The following is a 24,537-nucleotide window of genomic DNA, read 5'->3' on the forward strand; positions in this document are numbered from 1 at the left end:
TATCCTATTGACGTTTTTGTATTGTGCATGGCAAATTTTCAAACGAGTCTTTAGTCTCAATATTACTTCCCTGTTGAAATAAGGTAAATAATGAAGAGGTCTCTCTGAGCCTTGATTCAGGTTTCTCCCAAAGTAGATGTGTTTGTCTGTGGTGTGTCCTGTCCTGTGAAAGTTAGCTTCCAGCCGTCAACATGCTGATGAGGGAGGAGGAGGGAACAGCATTCCCAAGCTCGCTATTAGAACAGGAAATGGGATGCCCAGGGCACACAACTTGGGGGTCACAAGGCCACTCAACGGAAAGATTGAAGTTTTACTGTCTAGAGGTGGAAAAGGCCAGTACTGTTGAGCTTGTGTGTGTCTGCCTGCTGGTGAGCTTGTGTGTGTGTGTGTCTGCCTGCTTGTCTGCCTGCTGGTGAGCACGTATGTGTATTGAATGTAGATGTACACACTCCTTCCTGTCCTATGGGTTTGTGTGTAGTGTGCTGTTGTAGTGGATTCTTCAGGGAGCCTGGCTGCAGTGCTGGGTCCACCCTGTCAGATGTCATTCCCTGGCCCAGGAGCAGTGATGAGCTCACCAGCTCAGGCCCAGATGGTGTCAGGCAGACCAGGGTCAGCCCTGTACTTAGACTGCTGTTCTCCAGCCAACAGCCAAACAAGGCAAGAGAGAATCACATAAACAGGAAAATTAGATGTCTGCTTAAAATCGGAACATTTGCTCTCTTTCTGAAAAATAGTAATTGTAGCCTAGATTTTTCCTTATTTGTCTGACTTAAGGCAGGCAATGTACAGCTGTGAGTTCTTACTCTTATCATTCAATTTCATTGGCAATTTTTTTAAGGCAGATACTTTTCACAACATGTATTCAACTTTTTGAAGCACTCCCTATGATTGTGGCTTGCAATAAACAAGTCACTGAGATAAAGGTTTTACACAGACATTGTCTGTATGAAAGTAAAGATGTATTGTCTTTATTTACAGAATCCACAAATGGAGCTAGAGAGTAAAACCCCTCCCCTTTCCCACAGAAATATATGCTAGCTGTTTCATATCGTTCTTCCTCTCTCCATATATAGAATTATATCCGGCCGAGTCTCTCCAGGGCTCTGTGTCATGTTAAAGGAATTAGTATTAGTGCCTAAGAAGTAACTATTGTGGTGTGTAGCCAGGTCACTTCAATTATTGGCCAAATAAAGTTAATGGCACATCTGTCTTGCACATTGGCGCTTGACCAGAGTGCTACTGGATGAATACCAGTCTCACATGCTGCAGGGCCGGTGCTCTGATGAGACAACAGGGGCCTAGTTTATGTCCCCCCGGCCCCCTCTTCATGAGGGTAAGTTGGTAATTCACCACAGTATGTCTTTTGTTTCTGGGCTGGGCTATGAAAATATATGAACTAGCCATGGCACTACTAGTATGACAAGAAGCTGTTGTTCTTGCCCCACGTGGAGCCCTTGGTGGTAGTAGGACTCATAAGGGCTGTGGCTTGGTTCAAATTTCACTGACCCCCAATGACTCACTAAAGACATTGGCCACTTCCTCTCCATCAATGTTGTTTTTCTGCATGCTAAACATTTAGCCTCTGTGGCATGGAGTTCAGCACAATGTTCCTGACTTGTCAGATTGTGTATATTCCACTTAAGTCGTTGCAGAAACACAGGGTCATGCACAAAGTAGCCATTGTGTTTCTATCAGACTTAACTCATCATTTTGTCCCAAATGACCCATGAATTAACTCACATTTATCCAGGTCTATTCATTGCTTATCAAAATCCAGGCAAATATGAAATAATATACAACTCTCATGCTTCTGAATTGTATACATACAGTAGGCATAATCTGGAAAGCAGATGATGATGGGCCTTATGTGTTCTCCGGGCGCTGATGACGTGGGTGTCCATTTTAAGGCAGCCCCCCGCACCTCTCTGATTCAAATGTGGAAGACACCTTTCAGTTGAATGCATTCAGTTTTACAACTGACTAGGTATCCCCCTTTCCCCTTTTCTTGTCTCATGATTCGCTACATCTCAAACTACTTGAACTGCTTAATAGGCCCAGTTCTCAGGTAGTTGAATGCCAACTCTGATGCTCCTGAAGACTCTTGAGAGGCAGTAAATCAGAGTCCACCAGACCTGGACAGGCCAGACTTCTCTAATGTCTGCCACATCAATTCCACTACGCTACAGCCCCAGGAGAAGCCATGAGAGCTCATCATGGCACAGACACACACTCAGAGTGGACAGGCAGCGGTGTAGGCCGACGCCTCCTCAGAGACTGGAGTAGAGGGGGGTAAAGTACCGTCTCTCACTCTACATGTGATCGATGTGACTGCCTGACTGCCATCCGGCTGGAACTCGTGATCCTTTCTGTCATAAAGGAGACAGTGAGTCTTCCCTCCCAGGCTGAGAACATGGGGCTGCTGCCTGCAGCACCAGTGGGAAACGCCTCGTCAGGCCAGCCAGGACCATAGAGTCATTGTGTAGTGTTAGTCCCTGGGCCCTACAGCCTCTTCCTGTCCCAAGTCCTCCTACGCATGATCACATTCTCATTCATCTCCAGGGTCTAGTTTGATCAACAGCCCACTGACTCTCCATCCAAAGAACAGAGTCCTCTCCTGCTCTCTAGCACCTTCCGGATGGTTCATGTATCACAAAGGCAGACTCATTCAAGCTACAAGGCCCACAGGGAACTACTTCTAAAATGCTTTAGAAAATAAATTGCCATGGTGGAAGCCAGGGAGCCAACGGTGCAGGACATTAAGACAATGCAGTACGACATAGACATGACGTCTCTATTATAAGGTGACGGGACTGTCCCTGATTTCCAGGGACCGTTGCCGACCAGCCCTCAGAAAGAAAAAAGTAACAGAAGTTAAATTTAAGGCTGATATTTTAGTCATCAAAAGTTATATCGAATTTGATTTGCATGTAAGAATGTTCTCACCCTGTATTAAGATGGTTTAGACCTGGTTTAGACCTGGTTTAGACCTGGTTTAGACCTTTTGAGTGTCTGATCAGTGATGGATTGGAACCACCGCACGAAAAGCCATTCCATTACAATAACCTAAACTGGGTGGTTCAAAAATGACTAGATGGGAAATCCATGTATGCATTATAATTAATACAAGTATTTGAAAGGACAATATCGGGGGTAGTTAAATTTAGTTCCATGCCCCCCACACTACCAAAAAACACCCAGATTTTAATTTTCCCTAATCTGTTCACCTTACTCTATCACATGTTGAAAGTGAGTTTTTTAATTAACACTCTCCCTCATCCCCTGCTGTGCACAGCCCATGTGATCCAGTCAGTTCCCGTCTCTGCATGGGAATGGGATTACCAGCTACATGGTGCTGCATTCTCTACCTGTCTGTCTTCACTCTACACGGTCAGCCTCCAGGACTACTGTAACTTTTCCTGCCTGTCTGTCCACAGAACAACCAGGGATTGGCTAACCAGAGTCATAAATGTTGCAGGCTGCCCGGCAACTTAATACAAGGCGTGTTTTTCACCCCCCTGCCACTCCCTTTCTCTCTTCTCTATTTTTTCAGCACATCAAAAGGTCTGGCTGGTAGAGATTGAATTAGGACAGGGGTTTGGGTCTGTCTGAGTTGTAGAGTGGGGCTGGGGATCAAAGGGGAACACTAGTCCCTGGGCCCCCTGGGGGCTTCATTAGAACAGCAGGTCTGAGTGATTTTAGAGGTGGCAGGGAGGATGTGGTTAATTAACTAGCTTCGTAGCTAGCCAGCCCTTATAGTACAGTGTATCATGTATTATTTTTTTTACCCTACCCCTCTCACAGGGAAATTTTTAACAGTTTTTCTGCTGGGAAAGGAGGGGGGGGGGGCCTCAGTGGCAGAACCAGAGTATTTTAATGCCATTGCAGGTTAAAGCTATTTTTCCTAAATAACACAAGCTGGTTTGAGAATCTTAGCCAGTGTCCCATTGCGATTGTATGGACACATTTTATCCGGGTTCTACTAGAAGAAATTAGCTGTTACATTATTCTGCGTACCCCCCCCCCCCCCCAAAGCTGCCTTGATTTGTCTTGTATTCTCCATGTATTATTCATGAAACAAAGATGGGGGGCTGCATAGTTTCACCACCTCCCTCTTTTCAACCCAGATCTCCTCTTATCTGGGTGTTGTTAAAGCCAATGTTTACACTCTACACACACTCTACACACACACATACACTCATGTGCACGCACAGTCACACCACACCTCACCCTCACACAGTGCAGGCAGAGCCTGCAGAGTGATGCCAGTGTTTTAGACACTGTGACATTTCCCACCCTGCCCCACTCTGAAGCCCGCTCTCCCAGGAACTGTCTGCCTTCTTTTGACACTGACCCTGAATGCCAGGGTGTAATGAGGGTATTGTCCCTGCAGCCATGTGTATGCAAATAAAACCCGTCCATTATATTTATGGTATGCACATAGCATTTCTAGTGCTAGGAGTGTCACACCATGTAGGCTAGGGGCTAATAGCTACTCCCATAATACAGCTCCTAGAGAGACCTTGGGAGTCCCTGATGTTATTGTTCCAGCAATGACATCACATCCTGACATTATTCTTCGTAACAATGTTTTCCTCTGGCCCAGGGGGATGCCTTTCCAGATATCATTGTGGCTTCTGGTTTGGGGTGCCCACGTATATGATCCCTTTTGTTTTATTCAGAGAAAGTTAGACTAATGTTTCTTATGGTCAGTAAAGTCATTGCTGGAGTGTTCTTATGGGGCTACTGAATTTCATCAAATCATAATGTTTGCTGAGTATCTTTAAATATGAGAGGAAATGAAATGTAAGACGGGCTATGCACAAGAGAAATTAAACTAGACTGTGTTTCCCTTCCACTGCCCCTGTGCTAACTGGGCTCAGTGTCTCCCACTCTGGGGACACAAGGGATCTTCTCTAGAGGGAAGAATACTTTTGTATGTAAATGGGAAGATCGTTTCCAAGCCACACAAATGATATTGAAACCCAACCTTCGGACCTACACAAAAACAACGGACTCTGCTTGAGGTATACAGTGAGTGAAAGGGAGACCAGGTAGGCTAAAAGGCTCAGCAGTGGTCTCCAGCTGCCCTGTGTGTGTCTGACATCATCCACAGACAGTGGAAAGAGTAACCTTGGAGAATGAAATGGAGAAACACTCAAAAGAGAAACCTGATCTGCTGAACTGGCCTCTTGGGAATCTCTACCCAAATCTCTAGCCATAAAGAAGTTTTCCCCCTCTTCCAAAATACAGAGGCTATTCCCCTGTCAGTCAGTCCAGCTGCTGAGAGTGAGAGACTTGGCTTGAAGGCACTTCCAGGCACATCCAACGGTCTGTTGGGCTGTACTCTGGCCTACATATTACTGTTCCTCCTCAGGCTTTTCCATAGAGGGATCCCAGTTATGACAGACTGCTGTGTGAAGGTCTGGTTACTGAAAGGTGAGCTCTGAAGCCCTTCTAACTGGCCGGTATTGCGCTGCACTGTGACTCTTTGTGCTGTATTGTACTGTGCTACTGTGTGCTGTGCCGTCTGTCATGGCTGTGGCGAGCCAGAGAGGAGGAGCAGGCCGAGGCTGGGATGAGGAGCTCATGGAGTTACTTATTCATGAGTATTGAGCGATGGAGGAAAGCTGACGTAAGGCAGATGGGACAGAAAGACACCGATACAGACTTGAACATCTGCTCCTGCCCACAAGGAAACATGCTGGGACATGGGGGTGGTGTTCACATCCTCGGCAGTGGAATGAAAGAAACTGATGCCGACCCTTGATGGTCCAGATCCTATCATCCGTATCCCAGAGATTGGATGTCTAGGCCTACTTTGGGTTGTAGACTGTAGGTGGCGGTAAACATAACACAGATCTTTTGTTGTACCCTCATCGGCACGCAGAGCTTTGCAAGGTTATAGAGCCACTCACCTCTCATTAGAGCCTTTTCTAGAGCCTCAGAATATCTCTGTTCTGCAGAATTCCTCTCCTATCAAGCACCATTTGTCAGCTATACAGTTGGTAGTTGAGTTAATCAGTAATAGTATTCTGCACTTCGATGGCAACAGTAACCTGTATCATCACAACACTCAAAAGTGAGGAACAACAATATATAGCAGTTCATGGCCAAGAGAACGCTATCACTTTGAGATTAAACAGCGAGCGCATAATGAAATTGCAGGCTGTCCTCTGAGGACATAGCTGGTTAACTCCCAGGCCCACTGATGAGCTGAAACTGCCTTGTGTTATTGAAAACACCCATTAGGCCTCCTCATGCAGCTCCGCAAGGAGAACCATGTGAGAATGAGCATTTCGCTACACCCGCATTAACATCTGCTAACCATGTGTATGTGACAAATAAAATTTGATTTGATTTGAATGAGACGGTGTTAGTAAAAACATCAGTCGTCGTCATGGCTAGTCTCAGAAGAGAACCAGCACCAAGGAATGAAGTTAAATTCACAGGGAGTCGTACATGGAGTTTGCAATGTGAAACGGGCCCTGCTGTAACAACACATCTTTTCATTTTATGGACCCAATTCTTCCTTTTTCACCACAAGCCCCCCCTCCTCCCTGGATCTGAGTCAGTGCTATTGCAAGGTTCTTACCCATCGACATCATAGTAGTCACTGTGGGTTGCTGCGCTCAGTCCATTGAGGTGTTGTGGTTTTCCTCCCATTTCCTCCTCATCCTTCCCTTCACACTGTAAATACCGTGCCTCTCATGTTGCTGTCTTGGCACAAACTATGTGGTGGTTGTCTGCCTGATTTTGTATTTTTGTATTTTTAGACTGGTGGGTGTGTCTCGTGTGTTTCTGCTGCGTGTCTGTATGACAGATGTCGGACACACACCAACTAACTCTGTCTCCTATAGTTTTATGAATTCTTCAGTATTTATTTCCATTTGGAGGGATGGGATCATAATAATCCAAATGAAAGATCTAAAGCACCTGTTTGGGTTAGGATGGTATCAGAGGGTGAGGACCAGTTGGTTTTCCTGCTGACGGTGATGGAAGAAGGGACACCCGCCTGACCCGGCTTTATTCCTGCCGTTTACATGTCAACAATCATTACCTCAACTGAAGGAGTGCTCCGTTGGTTTACTGTGTGGGAAGACCAAAGACGGACCGTAAAGCAGAAGTGAGAAGCATTGGTTCTTATCTTTATTGGAGGCATAAGGGCTCTCTCCCTCTCTCTTCTCTTTCTCTCTTCTCTTTCTCTCTGTTCTCCACCCCCGCTAGACTTTCATGAGTGTGGGGACCCTGACATGTGCTGAACATTGAAGCTGGAGGGGCCTGAAATGGTAATGGAAATGCAGAAGCTGCTGAGTCATTCCGCAAGGAAGCCATTTTATTGGAGGAGAAATGATTTCCATGCCGACGGCTGAGTCCACTAAGCTGTGAGACAGACAGAGCTTTAATCAGACGAGCAGCTAAGGCTCAGGCAGACCTGGTCACAGTCACTGTTCTTTCTTCTCTCTCTATCACTCACACTCTCTCTCTCTCGCTCTCTCTCTGTGTGTCTTGGTGTAAAACAGTTGTGTATATGTGCTCTCTTGCGTATCTCATTTGGCACACGTTGCCTAATCGCAGGGATGTACTTCTGGAAGGTTGTCGATTCAGTATCTGTTGTTGATCTTAGTATTGGCCCATGATCTGTGCGCACATTTTCTGAGAATGGGTTTCATGTATGGTATAACAGGCCCGTGGAATTGACTAGCTTGCTCTCTTTCTCTCTCCTCCCTCCCTCCCTGTATGCGTATGGACTGAGTCTGTGTGAAGCGCCAGTGAGGAGGGGTCCATGGGGACGGCCTGGGTATTGTTCTCTCGCAGAGGAAGTGTGTTGGCTGGAGTCCACCAGTCAGTCCCTCTGGGTCTGTCTACGTCCTAAGCCAAGCCTAAACACTGCCTCGCTCCCAGGCAGGGCACAAGCCATGGGAGAGAAGAGACTTCACTTCCACCCTCGCTCTACTTTTCACCTTCTTTCTCCCTCTCCTCCAGTACAGCTCAGACAGGGGGGAGAGGAGCAGACAGGGGGGGAGAGGAGCAGACAGGGGGGGAGAGGAGCAGACAGGGGGGGAGAGGAGCAGACAGGGGGGGAGAGGAGCAGACAGGGGGGGAGAGGAGCAGACAGGGGGGGAGAGGAGCAGACGGGGGGGAGAGGAGCAGACGGGGGGGAGAGGAGCAGACTGGGTGGAACTGGAATCCACCCCCCCCCCCCCCCCCCCCCTTTCCCTCTGTATCCCAGAACACAGCATGAGAGAGTGACTCACCTCATCAGGCTCATGGCTGGACTGTGTATAGTTCTGTGCTGGTGGTGATCCTGACAGTTTCTATCTATTTTGAGCCTGCAGACAGTCTCTGAAGTAGGAAGGTAAGCGTGACCTCTGAGCAACTCCCCCTTAGGTGAAATCATCTGAGTCTGACTGACTTTGGTATAGCCCAGCTCCACTGTTCCCTCATAGACTTAGCTGGACTGTACAATCTGTTTCTCTTCACCTTAGTTGGACTTAATCTGACGCTTGGCCTTTTGGCCTGAACGTCAGGGCTGAAGTATGGAAAATGTACGCTAGTGTCTCTGGCTGGTGGTGCCAGCTGTGCCAGACTGTCGTAGAGCCAAGCTGGCTTCAGAGGGAGAGAGTCCAGTGGCACAGAATGATCTAATCATCACTATCCTGTCTCTGTCGGTCAGCAGCAGCTCAGACATCAAAGCGGAGAGGAGGAGACCAGTGGTGTGAATGAAATTGAGTCAGTATCAGTCAGAATAGGGAACAGGAATGTCAATGGTCATAAATGAGATCACACCATTTTTAATCCATCCTCTAAGCCTCCTCTATAGACTCAGACTGGCTACTGATATCATGTAGGTTAGATGTTGACTTGTTCCAAGTAAGACTTCAATTAATGGGGATCGCCTCCGCTGTGCAGAATGTGCACAGTGCCTACTGCATAGGCTAACAGTGAAGAGAGTAACATGAGGACAGGCGGCTGAAAGTATGTGCTGTCAGCTGTATTGACTCTTGTGTGTTTTAAACATTTCCCTCTCAGCCCAGAGCTGTTAAAAGGGATCTCTTGGAAAGATACAACATTGACCTTCTCTGGATATTTACATCAGGCTATCATCCATCCAAAATATACAGTAAGGCCTGTTCTGCCTTTACTCTATAGACAAGTAGTGCAGGAATTTCCAGGGACCTGACGATATGACGTTATCACATTACTTTGGTACCGATTTATATGTTGCGATTCGATGTTCCAAAGCTTCCAAGCTATGAAGGAAAAATACCGGTGTTTTGTTGCATGTACAGCCAATTAGCACACAAATAATATTTTGACATTGTCAAAACGATACAATATATCGTCCAAAATAATATCCCGATATGGGATATCACCCCCCCCCTCCCATATCTAGAGACAAGGTGTAGCTGGTTCTGCTGTGAAACACCGTGTCTGCACCGTGTCTGCACCGTGTCTGCACCGTGTCTGCACCGTGTCTGCACCGTGTCTGCACCGTGTCTGTGTAGCTTTCCTTTCAGTTGATGAAATAAAGCCTGACACTCAGCGATAAAATAGTGACTCAACATATGTTTGTTATCCCATGTAATACGACTGGTTCTCATTCATGGATCATTTAATTCAGTCTGTCATGTGCATGTCACTAAGAGCTCACACGGTCGGTCAGTCTCCCTCCAACCCTAACCTCCCTCTTCTCTCCATCTCTTTCTCAGGACCAGTTTGAAAACCTTGACAAGCATACTCAATGGGGGATTGACTTCCTAGAGAGGTATTCAAAGTTTGTCAAGGAAAGGCTGGAGATCGAACAGACGTATGCAAAACAGTTGAGGTAAAAACCCTATTCAAACTCCCTGGCCCACTGGTTTTAATCTTTCAATTCCATGGAACTGTTTTGAGGTGTGTTGCGTAATAATGAATTGACGAGTATGCCTATTCTGTGTTATACATGCATATTAGACATTAGTAGTTCTGTATATTAACCTTCATGTTATATCAAAGATAATGAAACATCATTATGAAATGATGTGATTGGATCTGTTTTAATGAATATCTGAGAACATCAGTACGGCCACTCTGTCTGAACAATAGGCGCAACTCACCCAATCAGACATGCTTGTGCTGCCATGAATTGATTTTGGTAGGCCACAAATCAATATAATAGGATTAGCCACAGAACAAATGGATTTCTAGGAGGTGGCTCCTGGACAGTCTCTAGACAGTAGAGGAGTAGGTCTACAGATCTATATGCAATTGGATTACTCAACTCTGTATCCTGCCTGACATCCATGTGTAATCTTTTGGAGCAAATCTACAAATGAGCAAAACCAAGGACTTCTAAAACGACGACGATTCTACCAGTTCTCGGATCAGAGTGAGACCACTGGTTTAACAAAATGTAAGCTGGGAATAGGCAGATGTAGGCTCTGGTTAGTAAACCATAGGTGACCACTCACTGAACCTGCCCACACACACACACACACACACACACACACACACATGGCTCATGATGTCACCATGGCATGCTGTGGTTAAACTTCATGCCTCTGTTTCCTGCTTAATCGTCCCCTCTACTCTGAGCTACTGCCACAACTGAGAGAGTATGACTCTGTCTCCTTCTCTCTCACGTGGTCACTTTTATTAGGCTGGTTTGTTTTCCAGAAGAAAAGCCATTTGGAAAAAAGGTGTCAATGCTGACACATTTAGTTTCATGTATGTTGTACTTGTGAGTAACTGGTACCACATCCCATATCAGATGCCATAAACACTAACATTCTATCCCACATTAAAAGGCATCCTGCCGTGAATATCTCTGTTAGTAAGGTTTAGAAACTACAACATCTCAGCAGTGTGCTGTCAATGCACAAGGGAATTTCATATTATTCCTAGTATTTCCCAGCATCCGTGCTACACCATCTGGCTGTGTGATGGTGTGTTCCTCCTCATTCCCCTGAAGCTATGTCATCACTGCTGCCTGGCATGTGGGACGGTAATGTAGAGGGGCTCCTGCTGTGGCCTCTGCAACCCCCTGGAGGCTTTACCCCCCCCCCCCACCCCCCACATCGCTTTGAGGTGTTGCTTAGATACAACACTGCCGCTGACCAAGTCTCGTTAGCATGTCATGAGCCACCTACTGTAGCCGCTCAGTAAGACGAGCACCAGGACCCCCAGACCATCAGAAACTAGACCCCCTGCCGCGCTGAAGCATGACATTTTATTGAAGAAGGAAATCCCCTAGGGTACTGTTTTTAAGAGTTTTGGTTTGGTTCAGATTATTTTGACTTGAAATCATATTGTTTTGGAAGATGTTCGAAATATGTTTTTCGTGTGTGTGAATGATGACTAACCTATTAAACTGGGGATGTTTAGTCACGGCTCCTAACGAGAGTTTGCACACGAAGCACGTGTAACCCAGTGAATAATTTAACCAGCTATGAATTATGGGCTGAAAATGAGGAGCTCCTGATTTCTCCGTTATGCATTCTTTAAACATGTGCATTGCACGCTGATAGGATACACACTGTGAGTGGAACAAGTCTTTTCTGCTCGTTATCGCCCTACCATTTCTGTTGGGGAATTTCTCCCTGACTCCCTGGACAGTCACTCTGTTCAGGTACAGTGCCTAGTGAAAGTCTACACAGCCCTTGCACAGTCTTCACTTTTTGCTGCCTTAAAATTAAATACAAAAGGCAAATTATTTATATTTTTTGATAAATGTTGTTCATCTTATTAAAAACGATTCACAGCTGTAATGGCTGCCAAAGGTGCTTCCACCAAGTAGTGGTGATCTGGGGTGTGAAGACTGATGCACAATGAAGACATTTGTTTTTCATTTTTTATACATTTGCAACATTTTCTATAATTTTTCTTCCACTTTGAAAATGGGGAGTAGATTGTGTAGATCGGTAGGAAAAATAATCACATTTATCTGATTGTTTTCAATTAAAACGATCAAAAACAAACAGAGCAATTTTTCAAGCAAGACTGTCTGGGTGTTCTGAGTGGGGAGGGGAAAACAGAAAATTAGCTCTTATTGGCAGAGAGGTTTGGAACACTTTCTTATTGATTTGTTAATTTACTGCATGGTGAGGAAATTGTGTTTTTGACTGCACTGGGCCTTTTTAAGGTAGCAAAATGTGCAAGGGGTGTGTAGACTTTTACTAGCGACTGTATTGTTCTGTGTAATTCATGGAAAGGCACCAGACCAGGCTGATGTTTCTCAGTCTGTGTGTGGGGAGATACTCCTCTGGTTCCCTGCTCCCCAGGACAGGGGAAACAGAGTGCTGGTTCAGTGGAGACGGGGAGGGGGACAGACGCGTCTGAAAACCTCTCTGGATTCCTCCTCCATTCATCCCTGAAGAGCGATTGGAGCCAGAGCGTTGCATGCCTGAAGAGCACCACAGCATAACACTACTACAGGAGCATCTCTCCAGAGGGACTACTTTATCAAAGAGAACCATTTCTTTGTGTTGCTCCTCCTGCGTTTGCAGGAATATCACAATGTGCCAGTTTAGCTGTGTGTGTCTGACCTACTTTATCTAGTTTCTCTGTCTCAGTGGAGAATCTGACTGATGGAAATGAACTAAGCTATCTAATCTCGGTCTCTGAATGGCTGTCTCCTCTCACCTCACAGGAACCTGGTGAAGAAGTACTGTCCCAAACGCTCCAAAGACGATGAACCTAGGTGAGTAGAGTAGACCCAGTTTCATTAAATAGTTAACCTGTGAGTGGTATCAGCTTTACACCACACACAGGGCCTTCCCACTAGCCAACAAACACGGGCTGCCATGACAACCCAGCACTTTTAAACATTTAATTGCTTCCATAGAATCGAGTAAGAGAGTTAGGGAGTCCTACAGCTGTGTAGGATATCTGGCTCTGAGGTACGGTCACAGTGCTTGGCCACTCCACGGTGACATTATTGGCTGCTAATGCACAGGAATGATCTCAAAGGAGAGGGCTGGGAGAGGGGAGAGAGACGCACAGAGCGAGAGCTCTGTCAGACTCTGGGTATGTACATAGTCAAGGCTTTAAGGTACACTTATAGCTCATCGCTTGGCAGTAGTACTGTAGACTACTTCATCATTGACCTCAACCCAGAGTCTCTTAGAGCGTTCAGTCAGTCCACTGACCCCTATCATATCATATCACAGCAAAATCACACTCTACTTGAACAGAGCAATGCACATTCATGAGGCATCAAAGCCAAATAAATGTAATAATGTAAAAAAAAAAAAATGCGGAAGATGGCATGTAAATAGTGTGGAAATCTACCAAAAAACAATTAAGCATCAACAAATTCAATCCCTTCTAGACAATTTCCTGGACAAAAGGTTACACTGTAAATAGTGAAGGTGTAAACTTGACAGTAGAAAATCTAAACGTTATGTTTGACCTCTCGGCTTCCTTATCAAATTTAAAGCTCACAACCTAAGAAAATGAACAACCATGACCATGATTTGATGAAGAATGCAGAAAGAAATTGAGAAACCTATCCAACCAAAAACATAGAGACCCAGAACCTAAGCTTGAAGCTAAGCCTTCACTATGGTGAATCACTAAAACAATGCAGAAGTACACAATGGAAAAAGAAGGAACAGCACGTCAGAAATCAGCTCAATGTAATAAGAATCCATAGAATCTTACCACTTCTGGGAAAACCCTTCGTGTTGTTTGTTTCGAGTTATCTATTCAAAACAGATGTATGGATAAACCACTTCTCCAATATGTTTAGCTCTTTAACCAAGAACAAACAGCAAAAACATATTCAGGCTCAAATGTAAATCTTAGAATCAGCTATTAATGACTACCAGAACCCACTGGATTCTTGAATGAACTACAGGACAAAATACAAACCTTCCAACCCAAATAGGCCTGTGGAGTTGATAGTATCCTAAATGAAATGATAAAATTATACAGACCACAAATTCCAATTTGGCTATACTTAGAGTTTAACATAATACTCAGCTCTGTCATCTTCCACAATATTTGGAACCAAGGACTGATCACCCCAAACCACAAAAGGGTTGACACATTTGACCCCCAGATCTACCGGGGGGATATGCGTCAACAGCAACCTTGGAAATGCTCTGCATTATCATTAACAGCGGACTTGTACATTCCCTCAGTGAAAACAATGTACTGAGCAAATATCAAATTGGCTTTTTACAAAATTACTGTACGACAGACCACGTATTCACCCTGCACACCCTAATTGACAAACAAGCAAATCAAAACAAAGTCTTCTCATGCTTTGTTGATTTCAAAAAAGCTTTTGACTCAATTTGGCATGAGGGTCTGCTATACAAATTGATGGAAAGTGGTGTTTGGGGAAAAACAAACAACATTATAAAATCCATGTACACAAACAACAAGTGTGAGGTCAAAATTGGCAAAAAAACACATTTCTTTCCAGAGCGCCGGGGGGGTGAGACAGGGATGCAGCTTAAGCCCAAACCCTCTTCAACATTATATACCAACGAATTGGCGAGGGCACTAGAACAGTCTGCAGCACCTGGCCTCACCCTACAAGAATCTGAAGTCAAATGTCTACTGTTTGCTGATGATCTTGTGCTTCTGTCCTCAACCAAGTAGGACTTAGATCTTCTGCACAGATTCTGTCAGACCTGGGCCCTGACAGTAAATCTCAGTAAGACAAAAATAATGGTGTTCCAAAAACGATATCTAGACACCGTTGCCCTAGAGCACACAAACTATACATACCTCGGCCTAAACATCAGCGCCACAGGTAACTTCCACAAAGCTGTGAACAATCTGAGAGACAAGGCAAGAAGGGCCTCCTATGCCATCAAAAGGAACATAAAATTAGACATACCAATTATGATCTGGATCTAAAAATACAATTGAGACTGCATGCAGAATTCTGCAAAAATATCCTCTGTGTGCAACATAAAACACCAAATAATGCATGCAGAGCAGAATTAGCCCAATATCCGCTAATTATCAAAATCCAGAAATGCGCTGTTAAATTCTACAACCTCCTAAAAGGAAGCGATTCCATAACAAAGCCATCACCTACAGAGAAATTAACCTGGGGAAGAGCCCCCTGAGCAAGCTGGTCCTGGTGCTCTGTTCACAAATGCAAATAGACTCCACAGAGCCCCAGGACAGTAACATAATTAGACCCAACCAAATCATGAGAGAACAAAAAGATAATTACTTGACACATTGGAAAGAATTGACAAAAAACTGAGAACTAGCATGCTGTTTGGCCCTAAACGGAGAGTACACAGTGGCAGAATACCTGACCACTGTCACTGACCCAAACGTAAGGAAAACATTGACTATGTACAGACTCTGAGCATAGCCTTGCTATTGAGAGAGGCCGCTGTAGGCAGACCTGGCTCTCAAGAGAAGATGGGCTACTTGCACAATGCCCACAAAATTAGGTCGAAACTGAGCTACACTTCCTAACCTCCTGCCAAATGTATGACCATATTAGAGACACATATTTCCCTCGGATTACACAGATCCACAAATAATTTGGGAAAAAACAAACCAATTTTGATAAACTACCCTATCTATTGGGTGAAATACCACCTGTGTGCCATCACAGCAGCAAGATGTGTGACCTGTTACCACAAGAAAAGGGCAACCAGTGAAGAGCACAAATACATCTTATGTTTATTTATTTTCCCTTTTGTACTTGACATATGTTTCCCATGCCAATAAAGCCCTTGAATTGAGAGACGGAGAGCTGCATTTAGGCTCAGCCTAACAGCACTGATATTTACAGTGGACATATTTAGGACAGGCCATGGTTGGGACAACACCCTCTGAATTCTTTGAAACCATTCCCCTAATGAATTACATTATCCCTGCATCATTTGGCCCTGTGTCCTAACTCCTAACACTGGTGCTATAACAGGACAGGGAGAGGATGGTTGGAGGGAGGGAGGGAGTGGGGCTCCTGGGGCCCTCTAAGGGATACATACCATATGTCACAGTCCCTCCTTCTGTGGTCCTTCCTCTGTGGATGTGTGTGGGGGATGGAGGCTTGGGAGAATTCTAATAAAGTGAGATGGTATCGTCCTTAAGGCGGAGGTGGGCTTGTTGTCAATCTCGACACCGAGGCCAGTGTTATTGGATTTCCAGCTCCCACTTAGGCGTCTTCCTCTGTCTGTGTGGTACACTCAGAGCCTAAATCCAGACTCGACCCATATTGTAGATGTGGCCTTAACCACTGCTATCTAAGGGGTTCACAGCATGGATCTCTCTCTCTCATTCTATCCTAATAAAGTTATCTTGCTAATACCCTGGTTTTCTGTACCCTAGGGCCGAGGCCATGCTTAGATGAAGTGTTGAGTACCCTGACCTGTCCTTTGTGTTCAGGTTCTCGTCGTGCGTGTCATTCTACTCCATCCTGAACGAGCTGAATGACTACGCGGGGCAGAGGGAGGTGGTGGCCGAGGAGATGGGACACAAGGTGTACGGAGAGCTGATGAGGTATTCACAGGACCTCAAGTCAGAGCGGAAACAGGTGAGTGGCTTTGCTAGTAGTGGTACACTACTCCCTGGTAGAACATGCCTTCATTATGTACAGTTTGGTTATTTTGTTTACGCTGTAGTGAGTGCATTATAAATGTGTTTATTGAGATCCTCCTTTGTTGAGTTGTTTGTTTGTGTTTTTTGACTCCACAGCACCTCCAGGAGGGCAGGAAGGCCCAGCAGTATCTGGACCAGTGTTGGAAACAGATGGACAATGTGAGAGAAGGGAGGGATAGAGGGAGGGAGGGCCACGGTGGCACAAAGCGCAAAGGGGACAGGGAAAGGAGGGTGTGACACCTCCAGCAAGGACCTGCTCCCCTCCGCCGACTGCCAGACGCCTAGTCCTGCTGGACTGCATGCAAGAGAGGGCCTAGAGGATTTCCACTTACCTACACAGCGCACTCACACACATTTCAAATAGTACACACACACACACACACACACAGGAAGATACATGCATAAAAAAAGCAAGTGGACAAACACACACTGACGAGAGGAGCATTCCTGCATTTCAGGCCTTTTCAGTCTCGAGGCTCGATCATCTTTGCAGCTTTTAGGGCTTGTATAATTGCAGCCAGCTACAGCTGAGTCTCAGATTGAGAATGGCAGTGTTGTAATGCCTTAGGTATTCCTCTTTGTCACGTAATGCAACACAGATGTTCTGGCAGGAAGAAAGGATATATTTATTTTTAGTTTTTTAGTTATCACTGCTGCCTGTTTAACCACTGCTATCTAAGGGGCTCACAGCATGGATCTCTCTCTCTCATTTTATCCTTACAAAGTTATCTTGCTAATACCCTGGCATGATAAGTGTTTTGCTCTCCCATCTATGGCCTGTAGAAATGGGACAGGGTTGCCGGATTGACTCTCGGGTTTTGAGAAGAGGTCAACAGGTCTTCTAGTAATCTCAATCTCCCATTTGACTTTGTTAGAGTAAGAAAAAGTTTGAGCGGGAGTGCAAGGAGGCAGAGAAATCACAGATCAGCTATGACCGCTTAGACAACGACATCAACGCCACCAAGTCAGAGGTAGAAAAGGTAAGTCCTGACCTGGCTTGAGACATGACATGTACACTACCTACACCTCAGAGGTTGGGATTTGCTGTCTATATTGAGTGGTCCTGAATTCTCCCTCTTATCCACTGCAGGCAAAGTCCCAGTTGTACCTGCGCACACACTCGGCAGACGAGAGTAAGAACGAGTACGCTGCTCAGCTGCAGAACTTTAACGGGGAACAGTGGAAACATTTCAACGTGGCCATTCCACAGATATTCAAGGTAAGCCACAGTCAGCCATTCTTCTCCAGGCTTCAACTTCTCTCTTGTCCCCTATTGGCCTGACAGATGGAAATCTGAGCTCGGATTGCCTAACAGGAAACCAGAAGGTCAGAGATCATTGTGTGTTTTCCGACCTCTCCAGAACCTGCAGGACATGGACGAGAGGCGGACAGTGAAGCTGGGAGAGACGTACCGGAGCTTTGCCGACGTGGAGCGCAGAGTCGTCCCCATTATCTCAAAGTGTCTGGAGGGTATGGTGACTGCGGCCAAGGCTGTGGACCAACGCAAGGTGGGTCTGGAGGATGGTACACCTGCATTATATAGCATTGTGCCCTATAGTTTGAGGTAGGGTGTACACCAGACTATCCTTTACCACAGTGCACGGAGCGGAGGCAGCACGTGGCATGGGTGGAGCAGGACCAGAACCAGTAGTTAGTCATCCACCCAGCAGCCAGGCCAGTGGTGAGGCAATTGCTCCCTGGGCTCTATTAAAGCCAGCCTCTGGCCTCAGCCTCCACCAGTGTTTGTGTGGCATGACTGGTACTGGCACTCTCCTCTCTCCTCCCCACCCACAGGCCTACAGGCTGTTGCTGCTGCTGGAGGCAGCTGAGCAGAGCTGCTCCCCACTCTGTGTGACATGTTTTCATTTGATTCTTATTTATGCACTCAACGTGTGGTTTCTACCAGGGGCTGGGCTGTGGAGTACACTGCTGTCATGATATCCCAGAAAACATCATTTTAAAGAAATGTCAGTTGGTAATGTTTAATGTTCACTATCATTCTTTATCTTTCTTTCTTTCTTACAGGACTCAGCGATTGTAGTGGAGTCGTTTAAGTCAGGCTTTGAGCCTCCGGGGGACTACCCGTTTGAGGACTATAGTCAGAACCTCTCCCGGACAGGCTCAGACAGCACCATCAGCACCCCCAAGAATGAGGGGGGGGTCAAGCCAGACCCCAAACACTCCATCAGCAAAACAGCCAAGAACAAACTGTGGCTCTTTGGGAAAAAGCCGAAGGTGAGAGATCTGTCATCACTTAATACGAACACATTCTCTCATTGTTTCAGTGTTAAATAACTTGTATTTATCTTTCTATGTTTTTCTGTCATAACAGAGTGCACTGGTAGGTTTATACAACCGTCGTCTAACACCCTTTCTGTTGACTTACGGTAACTGGGTTTTGTAACAGTCACCTAGATCTAACATTTTCTACTCCATAACATCAGTCACTACACTTTGACCTACCAAAGGCCAAATTGTCTCTCTGTTAATCTATAACTTTTGGGGGTTTTGTGTTTTTCAGATGACTTTAGTCCGTTGAAGGAGGTGTTGGTGCTCATATTGCCTCTGATTTGCCTGCTCTTGTTTTGTCCATTCTTCTCTCTCACCTGAGGTTCTCTCAAATGTCATCTTGCTTAACTGGAGTTTCTCCTGCTGAGATGTGTTTTGTGGGATAATATGTTGAACCACTTGTTTATCACTTTTATATAGAAACAACACCATGAGTTTCTGTTCAATCATTACAACATTAAAATATGCTCCAAGTTTTGAAAGTTGGGAGGTTGATCAACCCTTTTTTGTTGCCCCCCCCCCCCCCCCCCCCCCCCCCCCCGACCTGGCCCCTCGTCAGCCACTCTATTTCCTAAATTTGCCAGTGACCCCATAGCTTTCTGTCTGTCTGAAATGAGAACGGTCAAACCCAGGATAGCGTCTTTCAGGGGTCTTAAACGAAGGGTAAGACTAAGAGCATGTCAATGTGTTTGGGTTTGCAGTGATTTACCTTTCTCTCTTTCTCTTTCTTTCTCTCTTTCTTTCTCTCTTTCTCTCTCTCTTTCTCTCTTTCTCTTTCTTTCTCTCTTTCTCTTTCTTTCTCTCTCTCTTTCTTTCTCTCTTTCTTTCTCTTTCTTTCTCTCTTTCTCTTTCTTTCTCTCTCTCTTTCTTTCTCTCTCTCTTTCTCTCTTTCTCTCTCTCTTTCTCTTTCTTTCTCTCTTTCTTTCTCTCCTTCTTTCTCTCTTTCTCTCTCTCTTTCTCTTCTCTCTTTCTCTTCTCTCTTTCTCTTTCTTTCTCTCTTTCTTTCTCTCTTTCTTTCTCTCTTTCTTTCTCTCTTTCTCTCTCTCTTTCTCTTTCTTTCTCTCTTTCTTTCTCTCCTTCTTTCTCTCTTTCTCTCTCTCTTTCTCTTTCTTTCTCTCTTTCTCTCTCTTTCTCTTTCTTTCTCGCTTTCTCTCTCTTTCTTTCTCTCTCTCTTTCTCTCTCTTTCTCTCTTTCTTTCTCTCCTTCTTTCTCTCTTTCTTTCTCTCCTTCTTTCTCTCTTTCTTTCTCTCCTTCTTTCTCTCTTTCTCTCTCTCTTTCTCTTTCTTTCTCTCTTTCTCTCTCTTTCTCTTTCTTTCTCGCTTTCTCTCTCTTTCTTTCTCTTTCTCTTTCTTTCTCTCTTTCTTTCTCTCTTTCTCTTTCTTTCTCTCTCTCTTTCTCTTTCTTTCTCTCTCTCTTTCTCTTTCTTTCTCTCTTTCTTTCTCTCTTTCTCTTTCTTTCTCTCTTTCTCTTTCTTTCTCTCTCTTTCTCTCTTCTCACCTCTTCTCTGATGTTTAATCAGGTTGTTTTTCACTAGTTAGGATCAGGGGTATGTTGAAATCACAGGATTCAGATGTCATGATTGAGTCTGTGTGTCTAGTGTGAAATGTAGGAAGCGATATTGAAACTGTAGGTGGTATATGGATGGGGTGGTGGTGGTGAAATGTAGGAAGCGATATTGAAACTGTAGGTGGTATATGGATGGGGTGGTAGTGGTGACATGTCGATGTGACATGAAGGTTAACTGTATTGTACCTCGTCATGCGCCACCCAATATACTGTATGATGGCTACACAGTCTAATGAATGACACAAGGTAGTATTACCGGACCAGACCATTGATTGTGTGTCACCCCTGTGTGTCTCATTGGTTTCTGGCTGAAGGACCTGGTTTAATTTCCTTAATGGATGACTGAGGTGATTCATGGTGTGTCTGCAGTAAAGAGACAGACTTCCTGGAAACAACCCTCTCTCTGTGCTCTAAATTGCATCGCATCATCTAGAAGGGGCTTTTAAAATGTCAACTGGTTTTTAGTATACCTTGAGAACAGTGTATTCTCCTTGGAGGATAGCCTTTCCGATACATGATACAACACATTATGTGCAGAATCATTCAATCACTGAATATAAATAACACCGATTATGTAACATTGTGACAAGTATAACCTCACCCAGATTGAGACACTAAACATGCTCATCAGATTGTGCCTACTTCTGTCCTTAATGTTTTTGGGTAACTTTGTTCCAAACAGAAAATAGCCACACCCTTGTGATAGTTTGATGCTGTGCTGTTAGTTACCGTGGTAACCTACATGAGCCACATACTGTACACATGTTGACAACCTTTTTTTGGGGTCTTTTTTTCTATTGGCCTTTTTTAACACAGTGGTCAGTGGTGTGATGTCTCCACTGCCAGAGCTAGTTGTGCATATTTGTCCCATCTAGTGGAGTTCTATAGCACATGTCTAGTGTTACAGACAGTTCTTGAGTGAGGTTTTCAAACCTATTCTTTCCCTGGTCTCTCCTACTGTCATTCTCTTGGTTCTTGCTGTGGAAAGGTTTCTAGAGCCCATGAGTGACTGTCATTTTGACTAGACAGTATACTGATGTGATTTCAGGCTCCATCACTGGAGGACTTCAGCCATCTGCCTCCTGAACAGAGACGCAAGAGGCTCCAGGCTCGGATAGACGAGCTCAGCAAAGAACTACAGAAAGAGGTGGACCAAAGGTAGGCCATTGGAACACTTTAACGCTGCATTCTATCTTATATATTGCCCATGTTTCTGCTCCATTAGTATTTCAGTGCCATTTGTTCAATTGTTTGCGTACAATGTTTTCCCATTGTAACTGTGTATCCAGAGATGCACTGAACAAGATGAAGGATGTGTATGAGAAGAACCCTCAGATGGGCGACCCCCAGAGTCTCCAGCCCAAGATATCAGAGACCATGTGCAACATGGAGAAACTGCGCTCTGAGATCCACAAGAATGAGGTAGGTCTTCCCAGCCAAGAGCCCTGGAGCCCCAACCAGAGAGCAGAGGGTAGGGGAATGGAGGGGAGCCTTCACAGCACATCTGGAGACATGGTGACTGGGCTGAGGTTTACAGTGCGGAGTTAGCCCCCTCTGGGGGATGACTATATACACTGCTTCTCTTTGTCAACAGCACACTGAGTAGAACAGGATATGACTGCCAGAGTACAGTATGTGAGCGGAGCGTGCCCAATTTGACTGGAGCGCGGAACTAGATTCCCGAAGGCTGGAGCGTCAGCCTTCTCGCCCGCTCCAGTACCGCTCACTTCACGAGCTCAGGGCATGCCCGTCCCAGCATGCATTTGTAGTCTACTTGTGTGCTGCTATCCCCTTGATTTAGCTATTGTTATCAAGTATGCAAAATATTTTCATAAAGAAACTGATAAAACACACAAAATCAAGGTGACTTACAAAGATGAGGATAGAGCAAGAGAGGGAGTGTGGCGATGAACTAAAGAATCATTGTGGAATCTGAAAAGACACATATCCCAAAAGCATGATGGTGTACTTACTACGTGCACATGTTAAAAGAAAGGAACGAGGTGGGTAGATAACTGTGTCACTGTAGCAAAGTATTTATACACTAAGAATAAGATCACTTAAAAGTTTAGTTAAGAGAACAAAAATTATCTATACAATAGGCCATAATTGAATTTGGCCCAATAGGCCTGGCATATTCCCAATTTCAAGGAGCTTTCTGTTTTTGATTGGGTTATTTTGCCTAAAACCCTTTAGACCTACCTATAGAAAAAAAAGCAACTCTGCATCTCTGCTCAGCCTGGCAAGAGTGGACAAAAGGGTGTTTAGCATCCCCAGTGGCTCTGCAAGCACGGTGAGGATATTCTCCGCTGCTGGCCTGCTCTCCAGGCACCATCGTATGAGCCTGAAGCCACACACTGGTCAAACTCGTGTTTCTAAAAATAAAATCAAAGGCACTGTCAGTTATACCTAAGGCATTTTTAGTTTAATTTGTGTTTCATTCTACGTAAGTCACAGCCTAAATGCGCAATTTCTAGACCCCACTGATTTAATACGACAAAATGTTTCACTGCTGAGCGCTTTATGTCCCTGCCAGCCTATTGTTTCGCACTCGCAAATGCTTCACAATGTATTCCTTTGTAGGCTATAACCTTGAAATATTCTAGCCTAAATAATACATTTCCTTCTTAGGCTACCTGTCTGCTCCGGACCTGTTCAGTGTTTTTATGCTGTTTAATATGACATGTAGCCTATTTGAAATGATGAGCGCTTCTTACAGTCACCTTTTCATGTTTATTCAAATACTTTTCATTCAAATCTTATGGTTTGGTTTCAATACTTCAAAACCAAATGGTAGGTCCATGTCGTCACAAAGATAGATGGGTGTTGTTTCAATTGTGATTTTAATGAATGGAGCACATTTGGAGCGGAAGTTTGTTTTGTTTTTTCCTGTGAGAGGAGCGGTTGGAAAGGACGTGGAGCAGCACAAGCACCGCTCCATGAAGGATGAGCACAAGCACCGCTCCATGAAGGATGAGCACAAGCACCGCTCCATGAATGATGAGCACCAGCACCTCTCCATGAATGATGAGCACCAGCACCGCTCCATGAATGATGAGCACCAGCACCGCTCCATGAATGATGAGCACAAGCACCGCTCCATGAATGATGAGCACAAGCACCGCTCCATGAATGATGAGCACCAGCACCGCTCCATGAATGATGAGCACAAGCACCGCTCCATGAAGGATGAGCACAAGCACCGCTCCATGAATGATGAGCACAAGCACCGCTCCATGAATGATGAGCACCAGCACCGCTCCATGAATGATGAGCACCAGCACCGCTCCATGAATGATGAGCACCAGCACCGCTCCATGAATGATGAGCACCAGCACCGCCCCATGGATGAGCACCAGCACCGCCCCATGGATGAGCACAAGCACCGCTCCATGAATGATGAGCACAAGCACCGCTCCATGAATGATGAGCACAAGCACCGCTCCATGAATGATGAGCACAAGCACCGCTCCATGAATGATGAGCACAAGCACCGCTCCATGAATGATGAGCACAAGCACCGCCCCATGAATGATGAGCACCAGCACCGCCCCATGAATGATGAGCACCAGCACCGCTCCATGAATGATGAGCACCAGCACCGCTCCATGAATGATGAGCACCAGCACCGCTCCATGAATGATGAGCAGGTTTCCCCACCGCTCAACTCTGTTCACATGCTCTGATGGCTGCTTGGATCTTCAGGGGGTTCCATCTACTACACTATATTGAAAGACTGGCTGAATGATGGCATATCAAGGAAAGGAATGAGTGTATCCACCGTGGGGTTGTGAACAGCAGTATGACTGTTCTATGACTGATTCTCCCGTTGTTAATTTCCACTCTCACTCTCACTCTCTCATACTCAGAGCTGGCTGTCGGAGGTGGAGGGGAAAGTGAGCACCAGGGGAGACCGAAGACCCAGTGCTGATGTCAACCATCACGCCCCCCACGGCAGAGAGAGGTCAGAGGGCACACAAACACACGAGGAGTGGTATAGATCCTATCATGCGTAGTAGGGAGTCATTGTAGTGAAACGGGTGCCCATAGGCCATAGCGTTAAAAAGATCCACATTCACCAGATGTCTTTGTATAGATATAGAATGGCACACATTCTAGTTA

The 24,537-nt window shown here is 45.3% G+C and overlaps 1 protein-coding gene across 2 annotated transcripts in view; it reads left to right on the forward strand.

The window, feature by feature from the left end:
- LOC139409263 (formin-binding protein 1-like) overlaps positions 1 to 24,537 on the forward strand; it is a 44,278-nt gene that overhangs the window by 13,260 nt on the left and 6,481 nt on the right. For both annotated transcript variants that reach the window (XM_071154154.1, XM_071154153.1), the window contains exons 2-12: positions 9,711 to 9,826; positions 12,629 to 12,679; positions 16,348 to 16,495; positions 16,657 to 16,719; positions 17,436 to 17,540; positions 17,651 to 17,779; positions 17,922 to 18,068; positions 18,586 to 18,795; positions 21,464 to 21,573; positions 21,705 to 21,837; positions 24,285 to 24,379. In XM_071154154.1, the coding sequence (XP_071010255.1) occupies positions 9,711 to 9,826; positions 12,629 to 12,679; positions 16,348 to 16,495; positions 16,657 to 16,719; positions 17,436 to 17,540; positions 17,651 to 17,779; positions 17,922 to 18,068; positions 18,586 to 18,795; positions 21,464 to 21,573; positions 21,705 to 21,837; positions 24,285 to 24,379 (1,307 nt within the window). The remainder of the gene's footprint in view (positions 1 to 9,710; positions 9,827 to 12,628; positions 12,680 to 16,347; positions 16,496 to 16,656; positions 16,720 to 17,435; positions 17,541 to 17,650; positions 17,780 to 17,921; positions 18,069 to 18,585; positions 18,796 to 21,463; positions 21,574 to 21,704; positions 21,838 to 24,284; positions 24,380 to 24,537) is intronic.

The sequence above is a fragment of the Oncorhynchus clarkii genome, chromosome 5, assembly GCF_045791955.1.
Source record: "Oncorhynchus clarkii lewisi isolate Uvic-CL-2024 chromosome 5, UVic_Ocla_1.0, whole genome shotgun sequence".
Lineage (NCBI taxonomy): Eukaryota > Metazoa > Chordata > Actinopteri > Salmoniformes > Salmonidae > Oncorhynchus > Oncorhynchus clarkii.